The sequence below is a fragment of the Prinia subflava genome, unplaced genomic scaffold (genome assembly GCF_021018805.1).
Source record: "Prinia subflava isolate CZ2003 ecotype Zambia unplaced genomic scaffold, Cam_Psub_1.2 scaffold_58_NEW, whole genome shotgun sequence".
Lineage (NCBI taxonomy): Eukaryota > Metazoa > Chordata > Aves > Passeriformes > Cisticolidae > Prinia > Prinia subflava.
In genome coordinates this window covers 158778-178248 of record NW_026961065.1, presented here as the reverse complement: position 1 = coordinate 178248, position 19471 = coordinate 158778, and the positions used below count along the sequence as shown (strand labels likewise).

Genomic DNA, 19471 nt, shown 5'->3' with positions numbered 1-19471 from the left:
AGTTTCCCTTCTGCACCCCGGATCTGCTGCGCGGGACATCACACCGGGGGTCGGGGGGGTCGGGTGGGCTTCAGCCCCTCCTCTTGCCCGCACCCACGGCCCCCAGCCCCACAGGGACACCCGCGTGGGTGCCACCCCACGGCCCGCGGTGGGGGGACCTTGGATCCCGCCACGATCCGGGGACCCCGCGGGCGCTCCGCGTTCCCCCCGGCTGCCGAGGGGGCTGCGGGCAGCAGAATTCCCGTTCCCGTTGCCATGGCTTCCCACCAGGATGCGTTCGCAGCCCGAGGGGTGCGGGGTCCCCGCGGGGCTCGGTGCGGGGTCCCCACGGGGGTCGCACCGGGGGGCTCCGGGCAGCGCTGCCGCCCCAGCCGGGAGCGCGGGGGCGGGCGGGGGGGCTCCGGGGGCAGCGCCAGCGGCTGAGCGCGGTTCGGAGCCGGTGACGTCTGCTCCGGCATCGCCGAGCGAGAGGAACGGGCGGGCAGAGCGCGGGGCCGGCTCCGGGCAGCTGCGGGGTCCCTGCCCGCCATGCGCCCCCCGGGCCGCCCGAGGGGCGCGCCGGGGGCCGGGGGGCTCCGCTGAGCCCCCGCTATGGCTCCGCGCCGCTGGCCGCTGCTCTGGGGCTTCCACGCCGTGCTGCTGCAGGTGGCCGCGCTCCCGGCGGGGCAGCGCCCGCAGGACAGAGCCCCGCGGCCGGCGGGATGGCCCCCGGCCCCTTCACCCTCCTGGACGCCCACCCTGGAGCCGGGAGCGCCGGGGGACAGCGAGGGCGCGGCGGCGGCGCTGGCGTTCCTGCGCACGGGCGATGCCGAGCGCCTGGCCCGGGCCAACTGCAGCGGGGGCGTCGCGGCGGCGACCCCCGGGCCCGGGCCGCCCCCGGGGGTGCGGGCAGCCCTGCGAGCCGCCCCCGAGGCTCTGAGCCACGCCGCCAATTTCCTCAACATGCTCTTCCAGACCAACGACATCCGCGAGGCCAGCGTGGCCGAGGACGTGGAGTGGTACCAGGCGCTGGTGCGCAGCCTGGCCGAGGGGCACCCATGGGTGCGCAGGGCGGTGCTGGCCCTGGACGCGCACCCGCTGGCCCCCAAGCCGCGGCTGATGCTGCAGGCCACCAAGGGCGACGGGCAGATCCTGCTGCAGGACGTGTCCGGCTCCGCTCCCAGCCTGGGCAACCTCAGCTGGGACCACGAGTGGTTCAATGCCCTGAAAGCGCAGAGGGCGCCGGGGCTGCGCAAGAGGGTCCTGAGCAACGACCTGCGCAGCCTGGAGACCCCCAAGTGGCAGCGTGGGGACAGCTACGTGGGGGACACGGGCCACGTGTGGTGGTCGCGGCCGTTCCTGGAGTGCCGCGAGGGTCGGTTCCTGCCCCCCTGGGCCGTCACGCTCTCCTCCGCCTTCTACGGGCTCAAGCCGGACCTCAGCCCCGAGTTCAAGTGAGTGGAGCCCGGAGGGGTTTGGGGGGGGTGTTAAAATGGGTGGGGGGTGCCCCGTGTGTCACCCACCCCGGGGTGTCCCTGTGTCCCTCTCCCTGTGGCTGCTTTTACGTTTTTGTACATCCCCAGGCACGGGGGTGACCCCCCTGTCCCCCCCTCGGTGTCCCCTGTGCTGCCCACCCTGCGCTGCCACCCCCCTGTCACTGCGGCCTGGGACCCCTCCTGGGAGCTGGGGGTGTCCCCGGGATTTGGGGGGTCCCTGCCGCACCCCACTGCGCGAGGAGCCACAGAGGGAGGCGGTGGGGAGGGAAGGGATCAATCCCAGGGAGGGGACACGGCCCCATTCCCACGGGGACATCCGTGTCCCCTTTGGAGAGCCCAGGGAAGGGCGCTGCGCCCGCGGGGCCACCCCAGCCACCCCCATTTCCCCGTGGGTGGCACTAAAACCCCCTCGAGGGGCAGAATTCACACCCAGGAGCCCCTGGCCCAGCCCCAGCCTCCCCAGAGGGAGGGCACAGCTGTCCGGGGGTCTGGGGACATCGCTGACCTCTGTCACTGCCCCCTGTCCTGGGGTGTGGGGACATCGCTGACCGCTGTCACTGCCCCCTGTCCTGGGGTCTAGGGACATCGCTGACCGCTGTCACTGCCCCCCCTGCCCGGGGGTGTGGGGACATCGCTGACCACTGTCACTGCCCCCTGTCCTGGGGTGTGGGGACATCGCTGACCGCTGTCACTGCCCCCTGTCCGGGGGTGTGGGGACATCACTGCCCCCTGTCCTGGGGTCTGGGGACATTGCTGACCCGTGTCACTGCCCCCTGTCCTGGGGTCTGGGGACATTACTGACCACTGTCACTGCCCCCCTGCCCGGGGGTGTGGGGACATCGCTGACCACTGTCACTGCCCCCTGCCCGGGGGTGTGGGGACATCGCTGACCGCTGTCCTGGGGTCTGGGGACATTGCTGACCGGTGTCACTGCCCCCTGTCCTGGGGTCTGGGGACATTGCTGACCGGTGTCACTGCCCCCTGTCCGGGGGTCTGGGGACATCGCTGACCGGTGTCACTGCCCCCTGTTCGGGGGTGTGGGGACATCACTGACCGCTGTCACTGCCCCCCCCAGTCTGTCCCCCAGCCCCACCTCGGCTGGCCCAGGGGCAGCGCTGGGGCTCGGCCGTTCCGGGTGGGGGGCACGGGGTGGGCACGGGGGTACCCCCCAGGGCCACCCCCCGGGCTGACCCCCGCCCTGGGCACAGGGGGGTCGTGCGGGTGGACGTGGAGCTGCGGGATGTGGCCATCGACCAGTGCTCCAGCGGGCCGGGCTGGTTCTCGGACACGCATCACTGTGACCTCAACAGCACCCAGGTATGGGCTGCGAGCACCCCTGGCACCCCCAAAACCCTCCAGGAGCGGGGTACCCCGCACCCAACCACCCCCCGCACCCCCGGCCGGGCTGCCCGTGCCTCCGGGCTGAGCTTTATCCTCTCTCCCGGGCCCTCCATCTGCTTGGCTCAGCTGCTCTCGCCCCGCGGCCAGGGGTTTATTGTGCAAATCTTCCCCCGCCACCGCCAGCAGCGCCGTGTGACCCCTCCGCTCCCTGCCCGGCCACCGCGGGGGCTGGCAGGGGGTGACAGCGTCACCCCGGTCCCTCCAGCGGTGCCCACCCTGAGGACACCGCGGGGGCTGGCAGGGGGTGACAGCGTCACCTCGGCCCTCTCCAGCACTGCCCACCCTGAGGACACCCGCGGGGGCTGGCAGGGGGTGACAGCGTCACCTCGGTCCCTCCAGCGGTGCCCACCCTGAGGACACCGCGGGGGCTGGCAGGGGGTGACAGCGTCACCTCGGCCCCCTCCAGCACTGCCCACCCTGAGGACACCGCGGGGGCTGGCAGGGGGTGACAGTGTCACCTCGGTCCCTCCAGCACTGCCCACCCTGAGGACACCGCGGGGGCTGGCAGGGGGTGGCAGTGTCACCCTGGCCCCTCCAGCAGTGCCCACCCTGAGGACACCGCGGGGGCTGGCAGGGTGTGACAGGGTCACCTCGGTCCCTCCAGCGGTGCCCACCCTGAGGCTCCAGCAGTGCCCACCCTGAGGGACACCGCGGGGGCTGGCAGGGTGTGACAGGGTCACCTCGGTCCACTCCAGCGGTGCCCACCCTGAGGACACCGCGGTGCCCGAGCGTTTTCAGGGCTTGGCACAACCAGCGGCGCCCAGGCAGGGCGAACCCCGCAGCCCCTCAGTTTTGGGGTCCCATCCGCTCAGCTTTGGGTCCCATCCGCTCAGCTTTGGGGTCCCATCCGCTCAGTTTTGGGGTCCCATCCGCTGGGATTTGGATCCCATCCGCTCAGTTTTGGGGACCCATCCGCTGGGATTTGGGGTCCCATCCGCTGGGATTTGGGGTCCCATCCACTCAGCTTTGGGGACCCATCCGCCTCAGCTTTGGGGACCCATCTGCCGGCTTGGGGTCCCATCCAGCGCTGTCCCCGAGAGGGAAAGGCGCTGCCGGTGCTGTTTCCCACCAGCGGAGCCTTCCCGAGGGCCGGGCTGTGCTCCGGGCATCCCTCCAGAAAACAACAATGCCCGGGGGCGGCGGCCAGCGCGGCCCGCTCGGGGCCGGCGGGGATTAGGGAGCCCGGCCCGGAGCTGCCGTCACGGCTGGGCAGGATTAGGGCGCTCGGCTGCATTAGGTGTCCATTTAGGTTTTAGGGAGGGATTTGGGGCCAAGCTTTGCGTTTTTAATTCTGAAATGTTAACCACTGATTCCTCACGGCTGTGGGGAGGATGGAGCGGGGTCAGGTGGGCGTGAGCTGGGGGCTGCTGGAGGCCCTGGGGCGGGGGATTTGGGACAGGGGGGACACAGGGGGTGCGGGACGTGTCTCAGGCTGTCTCCTTCAGTGTGTCCCCCCAGGAGAGCCGCGGCTTTGTCCTCGGGAGGTACCTGTGCAGGTGCAAGCCGGGTTTTTACGGCGCCCGGAGGAGTGGCCAGCGGTGCCTGGGCAGGTGGGTGCCGTGCCCGGCCCTGGGGTCCCTGTTGTCCCCACTGGGTACAGCCATGGGGACAAGGCCTGGGGGGCTTTGGGGACACAGAACACGTGCCCTGGTGTGGGGGGTGCCAGCAGGCCCTGGGATGGGCTGACCCCACCTGGATGTGCTGATCCCACCTGGGTACTGTGATCCCACCTGGATGTGCTGATCCCAGCACTTGGGATGGGCTGACCCCATCCAGATGTGCTGATCCCACCTGGATGGGTTGATCCCAGCACTTGGGATGTGGTGGTTCCACCTGGGTGCCATGATCCCACCTAGGATGTCCTGACCCCACCCAGATGTGCTAACCCATCCAGAAGTGCTGACCCCACCTGAGATGTCCTGACCCCACCTGAGATGTCCTGACCCCATCCAGATGTGCTGACCCCACCTGGGATGTCCTGACCCCACCCAGATGTGCTGACCCTACCTGAGATGTCCTGACCCCACCCAGATGTCCTGACCCCACCCAGGTGCGCTGACCCCACCTGAGATGTGCTGACCCCCACCTGAGATGTCCTGACCCCACCTGAGATGTCCTGACCCCCACCTAGGATGTCCTGACCCCCACCTAGGATGTCCTGACCCCCCCTGGGATGTCCTGGCCCCACCCAGGTGCGCTGACCCCACCCTGCTGTCCCTCTGTCCCCAGGTGCAGTGGGACAGACGGGGGTCCCGCCCTGGGGTGCCGCCCGTGCCGCCCCGGCTGTGCCACCTGCGAGGACGACGCGCCGTGCCTGGCGCAGGAGGACCCGGTGCTGCGGGCGGCCGTGCTGTCGTGCCAGGCCTGCTGCATGCTGGCCATCTTCCTCAGCATGCTCGTGTCCTACCACTTCCGACGCAGCAAGGCAAGCTGTCCCCATGTCCCCGTGTCCCTGTGTCCCCGTGTCACCCCAAAACCCTGCCCTGGCCGTGTCCTCTCCAAGGCTGTGCCCTCACTGCTCTGTCCCCGTGTCCCTGTGTCCCCGTGTCCACCCCAAACCCTGCCCTGGCCCTGTCCCCTTGTCCCCGTGCCCCCCTGTCACCCCAATCCTGCCCTGGCCATGTCCCCGTGTCCCCATGTCCCTCTGTCACCCCAAACCCTGCCCTGGCTGTGTCCCCTCTGAGGCTGTGCCCTCACTGCTCTGTCCCCATGTTCCCGTGTCCCCCTGTCACCCCAAACCCTGCCCTGGCCCTGTCCCCATGTCCCCCCTGCTCCCTGTCATCCCAAACCCTGCGATGTTCCTGCTCTGCCCTGTCCCCTCCAAGGCTGTGCCTCACAGCTCTGTCCCCATGTCCCCCTGTCACCCCAAACCCTGCCCTGGCCGCGTCCCCTCTGAGGCCACACCCTCATGGCTCTGTCCCCCCAAACCCTGCAATGCCCCTGCCCTGGCCGTGTTCCCTCCGAGGCTGCGCCCTCACAGCTCTGTCCCCATGTCCCTCTGTCACCCCAAACCCTGCCCTGTCCCTGTCCTGTCCCCTCTGAGGCCACACCTTCACGGCTCTGTCCCCCTGTCCCCCTGCCCCCCTGTCACCCCCAAACCCTGCCCTGGCTGTGTCCCCTCCGAGGCCACCCCTCACAGCTCTGTCCCAGTGTCCCCCTGTCACCCCAAACTCTGCCCTGGCTGTGTCCCCTCCAAGGCCACACCCTCACGGCTCTGTCCCCGCAGAGGATCCGCACGTCGGGAATCATCCTGCTGGAGACAATCCTCTTCGGCTCCCTCCTCCTCTACTTCCCGGTGAGTCTCCGCTGCCCCCGGGGCTGGAGGCTGCAGGGTGGAATTTCCCGCACGGATCTGCCCCGAGCAGGGCACGGCTCCACCCTAATTGTTAATTTGGCTGGCACTGTCCCCGGGGCCTGCCCTATAAACCTTCTCAGAAAACCAAATCCTTTTCTCCCGCTGGCCGCGGGAATTAATCCCTGCCCAAATCCCCTCTCGGGGTGCTGCGGGGTCACGGGGGAGGCTGGCCCGGGGCTGGCCTGGAAAGGAGGAGGTTCCCGAGGCTGGGGCAGGTGGGATCCAGCCCCCTTTTCCCTCTCCAGGTGTTCATCCTGTACTTCAAGCCCAGCATCTTCCGCTGCATCGTGCTGCGCTGGGTGCGGATGCTCGGCTTCGCCATCGTCTACGGCACCATCACCCTCAAGCTCTACAGGTGGGGGGGACGGGGGGCTGGGGGCTCGGGACCCCCACAGCGGGAAAGGTTTGGGTCTCGAGACCCCACAGCAGGAAGGGTTTGGGTTTCAGGACCCCCACAGCGGGAAAGGTTTGGGCCTCGAGACCCCTCACAGCAGGAAGGGTTTGGGTGCTAAGGACACCCAAAGGTGCGGAGGGCTTGGGGAGGGCTGGGGGCTCAGGACCCCCACACCAGAAGGATTTGGGTTTTCAGGACCCCCACAGTGGGAAGGGTTTGGGTGCTAAGGACATCCAAGGTGCGGAGGGCTTGGGGAGGGCTGGGGGCTCAGGACCCTCACACCAGGAAGGATTTGGGTTTGTCAGGACCCCCACAGTGGGAAGGGTTTGGGCCTTGAGACCCCCACAGCAGGAAGGGTTTGGTTTCAGGACCCCCCACAATGGGAAGGGTTTGGGTACTAAGGACACCCAAGGTGTGGAGGGCTTGGGGAGGGCTGGGGGCTCAGGACCCCCACAGCAGGAAGGGTTTGGGTCTCAGGACCCCCACAGTGGGATGGGTTTGGATTTTCAGGACCCCCACAGCAGGAAGGGTTTGGATTTTCAGGATCCCCACAGCGGGAAGGGTTTGGATTTTCAGGACCTCCTCACAGCAGGAAGGGTTTGGATTTTCAGGACCCCCACAGCAGGAAGGGTTTGGGCCTCAGGACCCCACAGTGGGAAGGGTTTGGGTGCTAAGGACACCCAAGGTGGGGAGGGCTTGGGGAGGCCTGGGGGCTTGGAACCCCCATGTGGGGAAGGGATTGGGTACTCAGGACCCCAAGAGTAGAGAGGTCTTGGGACCCTCACAATGGGGTGGGCTGGGGTCCCACTGGGACATGCTGGGGTCCCCCTGGGATGTGCTGGGATCTCACTGGGACAGGCTGTGATCTCATTAGGATGGACGGGGGTCTCACTGGGATGGGCTGGGATCTCACTGGGATTTGTTGAGATCTCACTGGGATGTGCTGGGGTCCCCCTGGGAATGTTCTGGGGTGCCCCTGGGACATGCTGGGGTGCCCCTGGGATGTGCTGGGATCTCACTGGGGTGGACTGGAGTCTCACTAGGATGGACGGGGGTCTCAGTGGGATGCACTGGGGTGCCTCTGGGACGTTCTGGGGTCCCTGGGCCGGTCTCTCACCCCTCTCCCCGGCACCCCAGGGTGCTGAAGGTGTTCCTGTCGCGCTCGAGCGCAGCGCGCGCCCTTCGTGTCGAGCGGTGCGGGTGCTGCGGCTGGCTGGCGCCGGTGCTGCTGCTGGTGCTGTGTTTTTGGCCGCCTGGACCGTGTGGGATCCCACTGGATGTGCTGGGATCTCACTGGGACGTGCTGGGATCCTACTGGGACATGCTGGGATCCCACTGGGATGTGCTGGGATCTCAGTGGGATGTGCCGGGATCCCACTGGGACGGGCTGTGATCTCACTGGGACGGGCTGTGATCTGGCTGGGACATGCTAAAGTTCCCCTGGGACGTGCTGGGGTCCCACTGGGATGTTTTGGGGTGCCCCTGGGATCTATGTGGGACAGGCTGGGATCTCACTGGGATGTGCTGAGATCCCCCTGGGATGTGCTGGGATCTCAGTGGGATGGACTGGAGTCTCACTAGGATGGACGGGCGTCACAGTGGGAGGTACTGGGGTCCCCCCTGAGATGTTCTGGGGTGCCCCTGGGATATTCTGGGGTCCCCCCAGGACGTTCTGGGGTCCCCGGCCGGTCTCTCACCCCTCTCCCCGGCACCCCAGGGTGCTGAAGGTGTTCCTGTCGCGCTCGGCGCAGCGCGCGCCCTTCGTGTCGAGCGGGCGGGTGCTGCGGCTGCTGGCGCCGGTGCTGCTGCTGGTGCTGTGGTTTTTGGCCGCCTGGACCATGTGGGATCCAACTGGGATGTGCTGGGATCCCACTGGGATGGGCTGGGATCACATTGGGACGGGCTGTGATCTCACTGGGACATGCTGGGATCCCACTGGGATGTTCTGGGATCTGACTGGGGTGTGCTGGGATCCCACTGGGACGGGCTGAGATCCCACTGGGACATGCTGGGATCCCACTGGGATGTTCTGGGATCTCAGTAGGATGGGTTGGAGTCTCACTAGGATGGATGGGGGTCCCACTGGGATGTTCTGGGATCTGACTGGGATGTGCTGGGATCCCACTGGGATGTGCTGGGATCTCAGTGGGATGGGCTGGAGTCTCACTAGGATGGACGGGGGGTCTCAGTGGGAGGTACTGGGGTCTCACTGGGACATGCTGGGATCTCACTGGGACGTTCTGAGGTCCTACTGGGACAGGCTGGGATTTCACTGGGATGCACTGGGGTGCCCCTGGGACGTTCTGGGGTCTCTCACCCATCCCTCCCGGCACCCCAGGGTGCTGAAGGTGTTCCTGTCGCGCTCGGCGCAGCGCGCGCCCTTCGTGTCGAGCGGGCGGGTGCTGCGGCTGCTGGCGCCGGTGCTGCTGCTGGTGCTGTGGTTCCTGGGGACCTGGACCGTGTGGGATCCCACTGGGATGTGCTGGGATCTCACTGGGACGTGCTGGGATCCTACTGGGACATGCTGGGATCCCACTGGGATGTGCTGGGATCTCAGTGGGATGTGCCGGGATCCCACTGGGACGGGCTGTGATCTCACTGGGATGGGCTGTGATCTGACTGGGACATGCTAAAGTTCCCCTGGGACGTGCTGGGGTCCCCCTGAGATGTTCTGGGGTGCCCCTGGGATATTCTGGGGTCCCCCCAGGACGTTCTGGGGTCCCTGGGCCGGTCTCCTCACCCCTCTCCCTGGCACCCCAGGGTGCTGAAGGTGTTCCTGTCGCGCTCGGCGCAGCGCGCGCCCTTCGTGTCGAGCGGGCGGGTGCTGCGGCTGCTGGCGCCGGTGCTGCTGCTGGTGCTGTGGTTTTTGGCCGCCTGGACCGTGGCCACGCTGGAGAACGCCCGCAGGAACGTCCCGCTGGTCATCGGCGCCCAGACCGCCCGCGCCTGCGCTTCTCCCTCTGCGGCCACGACTGCTGGGACTACATGATGGTCATCGGTGAGAGCCGAGGGGTCCTGGGGTGCCCACGGCCCTGGGACCCCCCTGGAAATGTGGGGATTTTGTTCTTTTGTCTGTTTTGTCTTCCTGGAAGGATCTGGGGGTCCCTCATGGCCTCTGGACCCCATCCCATAATTGTGGGGAGCCCCCTGGAAATGTGGGGATTTCGTTCTCTTGTCCATTTTGTCGTCCTGGAGGAATCTGGGGGGTCCCCTCAGCCCATCCCATAATTGTGGGGATTTTGTTCTCTTCATTTTGTCTTCCTGGAAGGATCTGGGGGTCCCATGGTCCCTGGACCCCATCCCATAATTGTGGGCATTTCATTGTCTTGTCCATTTTGGCTTTCAGAAAGCTGCAAGGACCTGGGGATCTCCATAACCGCAGGATCACATCCCATAAATGTGGGGACTTTCATTTCCTTGCCTTTCATTCCCTTCCCTTTCATTCTTGGAGGCTGCAAGGACCTGGAATCTCCACAACCCCAGGATCTCACCCCATAAATGTGGGGCTTTCCATTTCCTTGTCCATTTAATCCTCCTGGAAGCTGCAAGGACCTGGGGGGTCTCACAGCTCTGGGACACCATCCCATAAATATCCCATGTGGGGCTTCCATTTCCTTGTTCATTTAATCCTGGAAGCTGCAAGACCTGGGGATCCCCACAACCCAGGATCCCATCCCATAAATGTGGGAATTTCATTTCCTTGTCCATTTAATCCTCCTGGAGCTGCAAGGACCCTGGATCCCCACAGCCTCAGGACTCCATCCCACAAATGTGGGGCTTTCATTTCCTTGTTCATTTAATCCTGGAGACTGCAAGGACCTGGGGTACCACAGCTCTGGGGCTCCATCCCCTAAATATCCCATGTGGGGATTTCATTTTCTATTCCATTTAATCCTGGAAGCTGCAAGGACCTGGGATCCCCACAGCCCTGAGACTCCATCCCACAAATGTGGGAATTTCATTTTCTTGTCCATTTAATCCTGGAAGCTGCAAGGACCTGGAATCCCCACAACCCAGGATCCCATCCCACAAATGTGGGAATTTCATTTCCTTGTTCATTTAATCCTGGAAGCTGCAAGGACCTGGGATCCCCACAGCCCTGAGACTCCATCCCACAAATGTGGGAATTTCATTTTCTTGTCCATTTAATCCTGGAAGCTGCAAGGACCTGGAATCCCCACAACCCCAGGATCCCATCCCATAAATGTGGGAATTCCATTTCCGTGTCCCTTTGATCCTCCTGAAGTTTCAAGCAGGGTTGGGGTGCCCCAGCTGCCTCCCACCCTCCCCCTGAGCACCCCCTGGTGCAGGAGTTGAGCCCCAGATTTTGGGGGCAAACAAAATTTGTGCCAGATTTTACCCCAGATTTTGGGGACAAACAAAATTTGTGCCAGATTTTGCCCCAGATTTTGGGGGTCAACAAAATTTGTGCCAGATTTTACCCCAGATTTTGGGGACAAACAAAATTTGTGCCAGATTTTACCCCAGATTTTGGGGGCAAACAAAATTTGTGCCAGATTTTACCCCAGATTTTGGGGGCAAACAAAATTTGTGCCAGATTTTTACCCCAGATTTTGGGGGCCAACAAATTTTGGTCAGATTTTGGCCCCAAAAGTGGCCTGGGAGATGCCCAGGGGGATGCTCCAGACCCAGCTCGTTCCCACATCACCCAAGGGTGGTGGGCAGCAGCTGAGCCCCCCAAAAGCTGGGTTAATCCATATATTAATTAATTAATTAATGTTAATTAATACACCAGAGTTAATACACAGTTTTATGTTTAGACTCAGTGTTTATTAATCCTTACCTAAAGCACAGCCCCACGAGTCGTGAGCTCTAACAAGGTGGGAAATTGAGGTGTCCTTGAGTTTTTCCAAGGTGTTTTAAGAGCTAATTACCCACTAACGAGATGACATTTATATTATTTATTTATTTATTTATTTATTTATTTATTTATTTATTATAATTTTATTATATTATTATTATTTATTATTTTATATTATTATATTTTTATTTATTTTATTTATTATTTATTATTATGATTTTTATTATTGTATTATTATTTATTATTTTATATTATTATATTATTATATTATTATATTATTATTTATTATATTTATTATTTTTATTTATTATTTTTATTTATTTTTTTTATTTCTTCTTTATTATTTTTTCGTTGCTCTTAACCCAATTTTTTGGGGGTTAAAAGCGACTAAAACTCCACAACGCAGACCCTTCCACCCACCAAGCAAAAACCACGAAGAAGATCTTAACCCACACCCTAAATCCTCCACACCCTACGTACCAAACCCTTCAACCTGAAGTTCTCAGGGTTCCCGCAGCTGCTCAGGGTGTCTGTGCTCTGCCCCACAGCCGAGGTGCTGCTCCTGCTCTGGGGCAGTTTCCTGTGCTACGCCACGCGCGCCGTGCCCTCGGCCTTCCACGAGCCGCGGTACCTGGGCATCGCCCTGCACAACGAGCTCGTGGTCTCTGCTGCCTTCCACGCGGTCAGGTAAGGCTGGGGGTCGAGGTTTCCACCCCTGGGGAGGTTCAGGAGGTTCCTCAAGGTGGGAAGGCTTTGCTGCTTGAGGGGAAAAAAATATAGGTAACACTTTGGGTTTTTTTTTTCTCTCTCTCTTTCTCTTTTATTCCATTTCACACACTTGTGGTAGCTCTGGTAAAAAAAAAAGCTTTGTAAGAGCAATGCTCAACTGATCCCATCCAGTTTGGGTGCTCTGGATCTCCAAGGAAAGGGGGTTTGAGTTCTCAGGACCCCCACGATGGGAGGAGTTTGGGTTCTCAGGGTCCCCACAATGGGAAGGGTTTGGGTGCCCGGACAGGGGGAGGCTGTGGGCTCTGGAGGTGGGGAGGGGGCTGCGGTGGGAGCTGGCACTGCCCTGCTGTCCCTTGCAGGTTCCTGATTGTCCCCCTCGCTGCATCCGGACTGGACTCTGCTGCTCTTCTTTGCTCACACCCACGGCACCATCACCATGACCCTGGCCCTGCTCTTCATTCCCAAGGTATCCCAGGAGCTGGGAAGGGGCTGGAGCCCAGGAGAGGCTCGGGGAGCTGGAAAAGGGCTCAGACTGGAGAAAATCGGGATCAGGAGGGATCTTGTGGCTCTCCACAGGTCCCTGACAGGAGGGGACAGCCGGGGTGGGGTCAGGCTCTGCTCCCAGGGAACAGGGACAGGAGAGGGAACGGCCTCAGGCTGTGCCAGGGGGGGATTTGGGTTGGATATTGGGAATTTCTCATGGAAAGGGTGATCAGGCATTGGAACAAGTGGAGCCCCCCCTGCCTGGAAGTGCTGGAGAACGCGTGGATGTGGCACTTGGGGACACAAGTGATGGCTTTGTCACCGCTGCGAGAACAGCTGGACTCACAGCTGGACTCACCGACCCGGGAGAGCTTTTCCATCCTCACAATTCCACAATTCCATCCCTAACACATCCCAGAGACTCGGGGAGCCGGGACAGGACCCTCCCGGGTGACTGTCCCCCGCTGTCCCCTGCAGTTCCTGCACACGGGCTCGCCGCTGCGGGAGGAGATCACGGCCGAGGTGTACGAGGACGAGCTGGACATGCGGCGCTCGGGCTCCTGCATGAACAGCAGCATCGCGTCCGCCTGGAGCGAGCGCAGTCTCGACCCCGATGACATTCGGGTGGGTGGCACACTCAGGACCTTCTTTTGACGCTAGCTGTGCAGAGTAAGAGGTGCCTTTCGCAATTTTTCCTGACGCAAAGCTGAGGGAGGGGACAAGAGGGTGGCGGGGTGACCCCACCCGGTGTGGGCAATGCGGGTGGGCGTCCTCTGGGCAGCGCGGGGGGGGATTTGGGGACACGGGGACAGCCCGGGGCTGGGCGGGGGCGCTCCCGGCCGCAGCCCCCGCTGTAGGAACTCTCCTCTCTCCCTTTTCTCCGCCGCGTCCCCCCACCCCTCTTCAGGAGGAGCTGAAGAAGCTTTTACCGGCAGCTGGAGGTGCACAAGACGTGGCGGATGGCGACCAACAACCCGCACCTGGCCAAGAAGCGCAGCTCCCGCCGCAGCCTCGCCCGCTCCATCCTGCGCCGGGGCAGCGCCGGGGACCGGGCTGGGGGACACCCTGGGGACCCTGTCCCGCCACAGCAGCGCCGGGGACCGGGCTGGGGACACCCTGGGGACCCTGTCCCGCCACAGCAGCGCCGGGGACCGGGCTGGAGTGACCCTGTCCCGCCGCAGCTCCTCGGCCAAGCGGCTCGGGGATGCCGGAGGCACCAGCCTGAGGATGCGGGATGAAAGCTCCCGGCGCCGCTCCTCGGCCCCGCGCAAGTCCCGCAGCTCCGAGGGACCCCGCCGAGGGTCGCGCACCCCCAGCCCGCCCGAGGAGCCTCGGCCGCCGGCGGGGACGGGCTCGGAGCAATCCGACAGCGACTCTCTGGACGCAGCCCCGCTGCTGTGCAAATCTGCCAGCGCCCAGAACCTGACGGGGCCCTGGCCGCGCCCCCCGGGCCGCGCCCCGCCCTTGCAGAAGTCGCACAGCGTTGTGAGCGGGGCTCGGGATGCGGCGCTGCTGGCCGCCCGCACGGCCGCCCGCAGGGACGAGTGGCACGGCAGCCGCCACCTCTCCGCGCCGGTCCCCGGTGACACCGCCACCCCCGAGGGTCGCCAGAGGGGCTCGGCCCCGCCGGGAGATGCCAAGGGACACAAACGCGTCACCTACGCGCCCATCAAGAGCGTCAGCGTGGACGGAGCCCACCCGGCCAGGAGGGTGCGGGTGACCGTGAGGAAAACCCCTCCTGCGCCCCCCGTGCGCTACCAGAGCCTGCAGCGCTCGGGGACAATCAGGGACAACCCGGAGCCACCCCCGGGCCCCCCGGCACAAGGGACAGCAGGGGACGAGCCGGAGCGCGTGTCCCCAAAGGCAGGGAAGGGCAGGGTGCTGGCCCCCAGCGCCAGCTCGGCTCACGTCTGTCCCTGGGAGCTGGTGCAGGACGAGATCCTGAGCAGGAAACAAAAAGCGGCAGAGTCAGGGAGCGCCGGGGACACTGCGGCCACCAGCCCCGGCCCCAAGCCGGCCCCCCAGAAGAGTTTCCGGAGCCTGGGCCTCGCCATCAAAGCCCTCAATCGCTCCAGGGGGAAGAGCATCCTGAAAGGGAAAAGCGAGGGGAGCCTCAGGAAGAGGGGCAGCAGCAGGAGGGACAAGTCCGGCGTGGCAGAGGCCTCGGCCGTGTCCCTCGGAGGGGTCAGCCCCGAGCCCGCTGCCAGGAGCGCCGAGGGCAGCGGGCAGAGCCTGGAGGTGCCGGCCCTGCAGCACAACAACAACGCCGCCACCCCCGGGGAAGGCGCGGACTGGGGGGACAGAGGGACGGGAGGACAGCGGGACAGCCTGGCCGCGGGGACAGGCCATGGGGACAACGCGGCAGAGGAGCCCAGCGCTGCCCCAGGGGCCGCGGGCATTGGCGGGGGGCTGGAGCCACCCAGAGAGGGTCACCAAGGAGAGGAATGTCCCCCGGAGGTGGCACGGGTACAGCCCCGGGAGGGGAGCGAGGGTCCTGCGGTGGATCCTGGGGTCACAGCGGGGGAAGGGACACTGGAGCAGCTGGAGGGGACCAGCGGGTCCTTGCAGCCCCGGGAGCACCCGGAGGAGGAGCAGCCGCCTGCCAAGCCCAGCCCGAGCAGCGCCCGGGGCGCGGCGGAGGTGAAGCCGCGGGGTGAGGTTTGTCCGCCCGGCTGGCTCGGAATCCCAGCGGGAAGGGGAGCCCTGATGCGCCAGGAGGCGATCGCGCCCCGGGAGGACGGCGGGACCCCAGAGAGCCCGGAGAAGGCGCTGGGAAATGGGGACAGCCAGCCCGAGGCCGAGCGGGGTCCCTGGAAGGAGCTGGAGCGGGGCCGGAGCGCGGGGAGATTCCAGCTCCAAACCGTGGATGGGAGGAGGTGAGGGGGATGCGCTGCGCTCTCCGGGCATGGAAAAACCACCAGAGCTGCCAAAAGTGGCCCCGGAGCAAGCAGAGGGCAGGAGGGCTGAGCTGTGCCCGTGGGAGAGCCGGGAGCAGGGAAGGAGCGTCCGGGCTGAAAATCTGCCCCTGGGACACAGAGGGGGCTCGGCCGGAGCAGGAGGGGCGGGGGTCCCCAAAGTCTGGAGAAGGTGTGGAGCAGCTGGGACCCCCAGCTCTGCCCAGACCCTCATCCCAGCAGGATGGAACCACGGAGAGAAAAAATATCTGTCCCTGGGAGGTGGAGGATGAGCCACGCTCAGAAAAAGAGATCTGCCCTTGGGAAGAGGCTGCAGCTCCGTCAGGGGAGGAGAGGTTGAGGCAGGACACACGAGGCACTTCCAAAAGGGAAGAAAAAGTAGGATCGAGAGGACTGGAAAAAGGAAAGCAGCCCCCAGGCAAACCTCTGCCCAAATCTCCTCCAGGGAAATCCCAGAGCTCAGAGAAGGCAGAGATCTGTCCTTGGGAGAGTCAGGATGTTAAACCCAGTGACAAAGCTGAAAATCTGTCCCTGGGAGGTGGATGAGCCTCAGGTGGAGAAGGGAACAGCCCCAGGAAAGGAGAAACTCCAGAAAAAGAAGCAACCAAAGCTCTGGAGAAGAGCAGCAAAGACCGAGAGTCCGTCTGTCCTTGGGAGAGCCTGGACACGGAGCAGCCCCAGGCCAAACCCCACACAGGGAGCTCAGCACTGCCCAAAGCAGCCCCAGGGAAATCTCAGAGCTCGGAGAAGGCAGAGATCTGTCCTTGGGAGGTCGAATCCATCGGCAAAGCCCAGATCTGTCCCTGGGAGGTGGATGAGCCTCAGGTGGAGAAAGGAACAGGCACCAGAAAGGAGAGATTCCCTGGAAAAGAAGACACCAAATCTCTGGAGAAGAGCAGCAAAGAGAGGGAATCGATCTGTCCATGGGAGAGCCCGGACACGGAGCAGCCTCTGGCCAAACCCCAGACTGGGAGCTCAGCACTGCCCAAAGCAGCCCCAGGGAAATCCCAGAGCTCAGAGAAGGCAGAGATCTGTCCTTGGGAGAGTCAGGATGTTAAATCCAGTGAAAAAGCTGAAATCTGTCCCCTGGGAGGGGGCTGAGCCTCCCTCCCAGCAGCCAAAGGCAAAGCAGGTCCCTGGTGGGGGCTCCAAGGGGGACAAGCGCATCACGCGCCAGGCAGCGCTGGCCAGCCCGGAGAGAGCCCTGGGGAGCAGAGACCGAGAGTCCGTCTGTCCTTGGGAGAGCCCGGACACGGAGCAGCCCCCGGGCAAACCCCAATCTGGGAGCTCAGAACTGCCCAAGTCTTCTTCAGGGAAATCCCAGAGCTCAGAGAAGGCAGAGATCTGTCCTTGGGAGAGTCAGGACTCCAAATCCAGCGACAAAGCTGAAATCTGTCCCTGGGAAGTGGCTGCACCTGAGATGGAGAAAGGAACAGCCCCAGGAAAGGAGAAACCCCCAGGAAAGGAAGACACCAAAGCTCTGGAGAAGAGCAACAAAGAGAGGGAATCGATCTGTCCATGGGAGAGCCTGGACACGGAGCAGCCCCAGGCCAAACCCCAGACTGGGAGCTCAGCACTGCCCAAAGCAGTCCCAGGGAAATCCCAGAGCTCGGAGAAGGCAGAGATCTGTCCTTGGGAGGTTGAATCCATCGGCAAAGCAGAAATTTGTCCCTGGGAGGGGGCTGAGCCTCACCTGGAGAAAGGAACAGGCACAGCAAAGGAGAAACTCCCACCAAAAGAAGCAACCAAAGCTCTGGAGAAGAGCAGCAAAGAGAGGGAATCGATCTGTCCATGGGAGAGCCTGGACACGGGGGCAGCCCCAGGCCAAACCCCAGACTGGGAGCTCAGCACTGCCCAAAGCAGCCCCAGGGAAATCCCAGAGCTCAGAGAGCCTGAAAGCCAAAATCTGTCCCTGGGAGTCTGAGGACTCTAAATCCAGTGACAAAGCTGAAATCTGTCCCTGGGAGGTGGCTGAACCTCAGCTGGAGAAAGGAAAAGAAAAGAACAAGATTCACACCAAGAGAAGCCTCCAAATCTCTGGAAAAGCAGAGCAAAGACCGAGAGTCCATCTGTCCTTGGGAGAGCCTGGACACGGAGCAGCCCCCGGCCAAACCCCAAACTGGGAGCTCAGCACTGCCCAAATCTTCTTCAGGGAAATCCCAGAGCTCAGAGAAGGCAGAGATCTGTCCTTGGGAGGTTGAATCCACTGGTAAAGCTGAAATCTGTCCTTGGGAGAGTCAGGACTCTAAATCCAGTGACAAAGCTGAAATCTGTCCCTGGGAGGGGGCTGAGCCTCACCTGGAGAAAGGAACTGGCCCAGGAAAGGAGAAACTCCCAGAAAAAGGAGACACCAAAGCTCTGGAGAAGAGCAGCAAAGAGAGGGAATCGATCTGTCCATGGGAGAGCCTGGACATGGAGCAGCTCCCGGGCAAACCCCAGACTGGGAGCTCAGCACTGCCCAAAGCAACCCCAGGGAAATCCCAGAGCTCGGAGAGCCTGAAAGCCAAAATCTGTCCCTGGGAGTCTGAGGACTCTAAATCCAGCAGCAAAGCTGAAATCTGTCCCTGGGAGGTGGATGAGCCTCAGCTGGAGAAAGGACCAGCCCCAGGAAAGGAGAAACTCCCAGGAAAAGAAGCGACCAAAGCTCTGGAGAGGGACAGCAAAGAGAGGGAATCGATCTGTCCTTGGGAGAGCCTGGACACAGAGCAGCCTCTGGCCAAACCCCAGACTGGGAGCTCAGCACTGCCCAAAGCAACCCCAGGGAAATCCCAGAGCTCGGAGAAGGCAGAGATCTGTCCTTGGGAGAGTCAGGATGTTAAATCCAGTGAAAAAGCTGAAATCTGTCCCTGGGATGTGGATGAGCCTCAGGTGGAGAAAGGAACAGGCACAGCAAAGGAGAAACTCCCAGGAAAAGAAGCAACCAAAGCTCTGAAGAAGAGCAGCAAAGACCGAGAGTCCGTCTGTCCTTGGGAAAGCCCGGACCCAGAGGATCCATCCAAGAAATCCGACAGCACGGAGAGCAGGAAATCTGAAATTTGCCCCTGGGAAGCAGCAGAGCCCATCGTGTCAGAGGAGGAAATCTCCCAGGCACAGGGAGCCCACAGAGCTTCTCCCGCAGGGGTGGCACAGCCGGGAGCCAGCGCCGTGTCTCCAACACTTCTGGAAAAATCCGGGGGCAGATCCCGTGGGGAAGCCGAGCACAAGCCCCTGTGCCGGCTCCTGCCCAGCATCCAGCACCCAGGGGTGGGCAGCAGCCCCAGCCCCGGCCCTGGCCTGGCTCAGGTTTGTCCTTGGGAGGCTGCAGAGGCGCCAGCAGCAGCTGCCGAGCCCGGCCCGGACACGAGGAAAAGCTCCGAGGTGTGTCCGTGGGAGGAGGAGAGCACGGATCCCTCCTGGAGCTGCCCCGGGCAGGGCAGGGCTGGGGGGAGCCCCCGGGATGGAGGTGGGGAGTGAGGGGATCCCAGCACCAGCGGCTCCATCCATGGATCCATCCATCCATCCCTCCATGGATCCATCCCTCCATGGATCCATCCATCCATCCCTCCGTGGATCCATCCATCCATCCATCCATGGATTCCATCCCTCCATGGATCCTTCCATCCATCCCTCCCTCCAGTCTGGGAGGGAAAGGCTGGAGCTGGATCCATCCTTCCATGGATCCATCCATCCATCCCTCCAACTTCCATCACTGGCTCCATGGATCCATCCAAGGATCCATCCCTCCATCCAAGGATCCCTCCCTCCCTCCAGTCTGGGAAGGAAAGGCTGGAGCTGGATCCATCCCTCCCTCTAGTCCAGGCGGGAAAGGCTGGAGCTGGATCCATCCCTCCCTCCATCCATCCATGGATTCCAACCCTCCATGGATCCTTCCATCCATCCCTGCATGGATCCATCCCT

At 63.0% G+C, this 19471-nt stretch overlaps 1 protein-coding gene across 1 annotated transcript; it reads left to right on the top strand.

Moving 5' to 3' along the window:
* Positions 1-399: 399 nt before the first annotated feature.
* GPR179 (G protein-coupled receptor 179) lies at positions 400-19106 on the top strand. The gene is given in 22 exon segments (XM_063425193.1): positions 400-1433; positions 2684-2792; positions 4308-4397; positions 4399-4430; positions 5106-5301; positions 6103-6171; positions 6477-6586; positions 9386-9567; positions 9570-9623; positions 11996-12134; positions 12536-12548; positions 12550-12642; positions 13137-13283; positions 13567-13584; positions 13586-13731; positions 13781-15455; positions 15457-15675; positions 15677-15990; positions 16528-16670; positions 16888-17384; positions 17386-17541; positions 17573-19106. Coding segments are annotated over 22 exon segments (6699 nt in total). The 5' UTR covers positions 400-591; the 3' UTR covers positions 19028-19106.
* Positions 19107-19471: the final 365 nt, after the last annotated feature.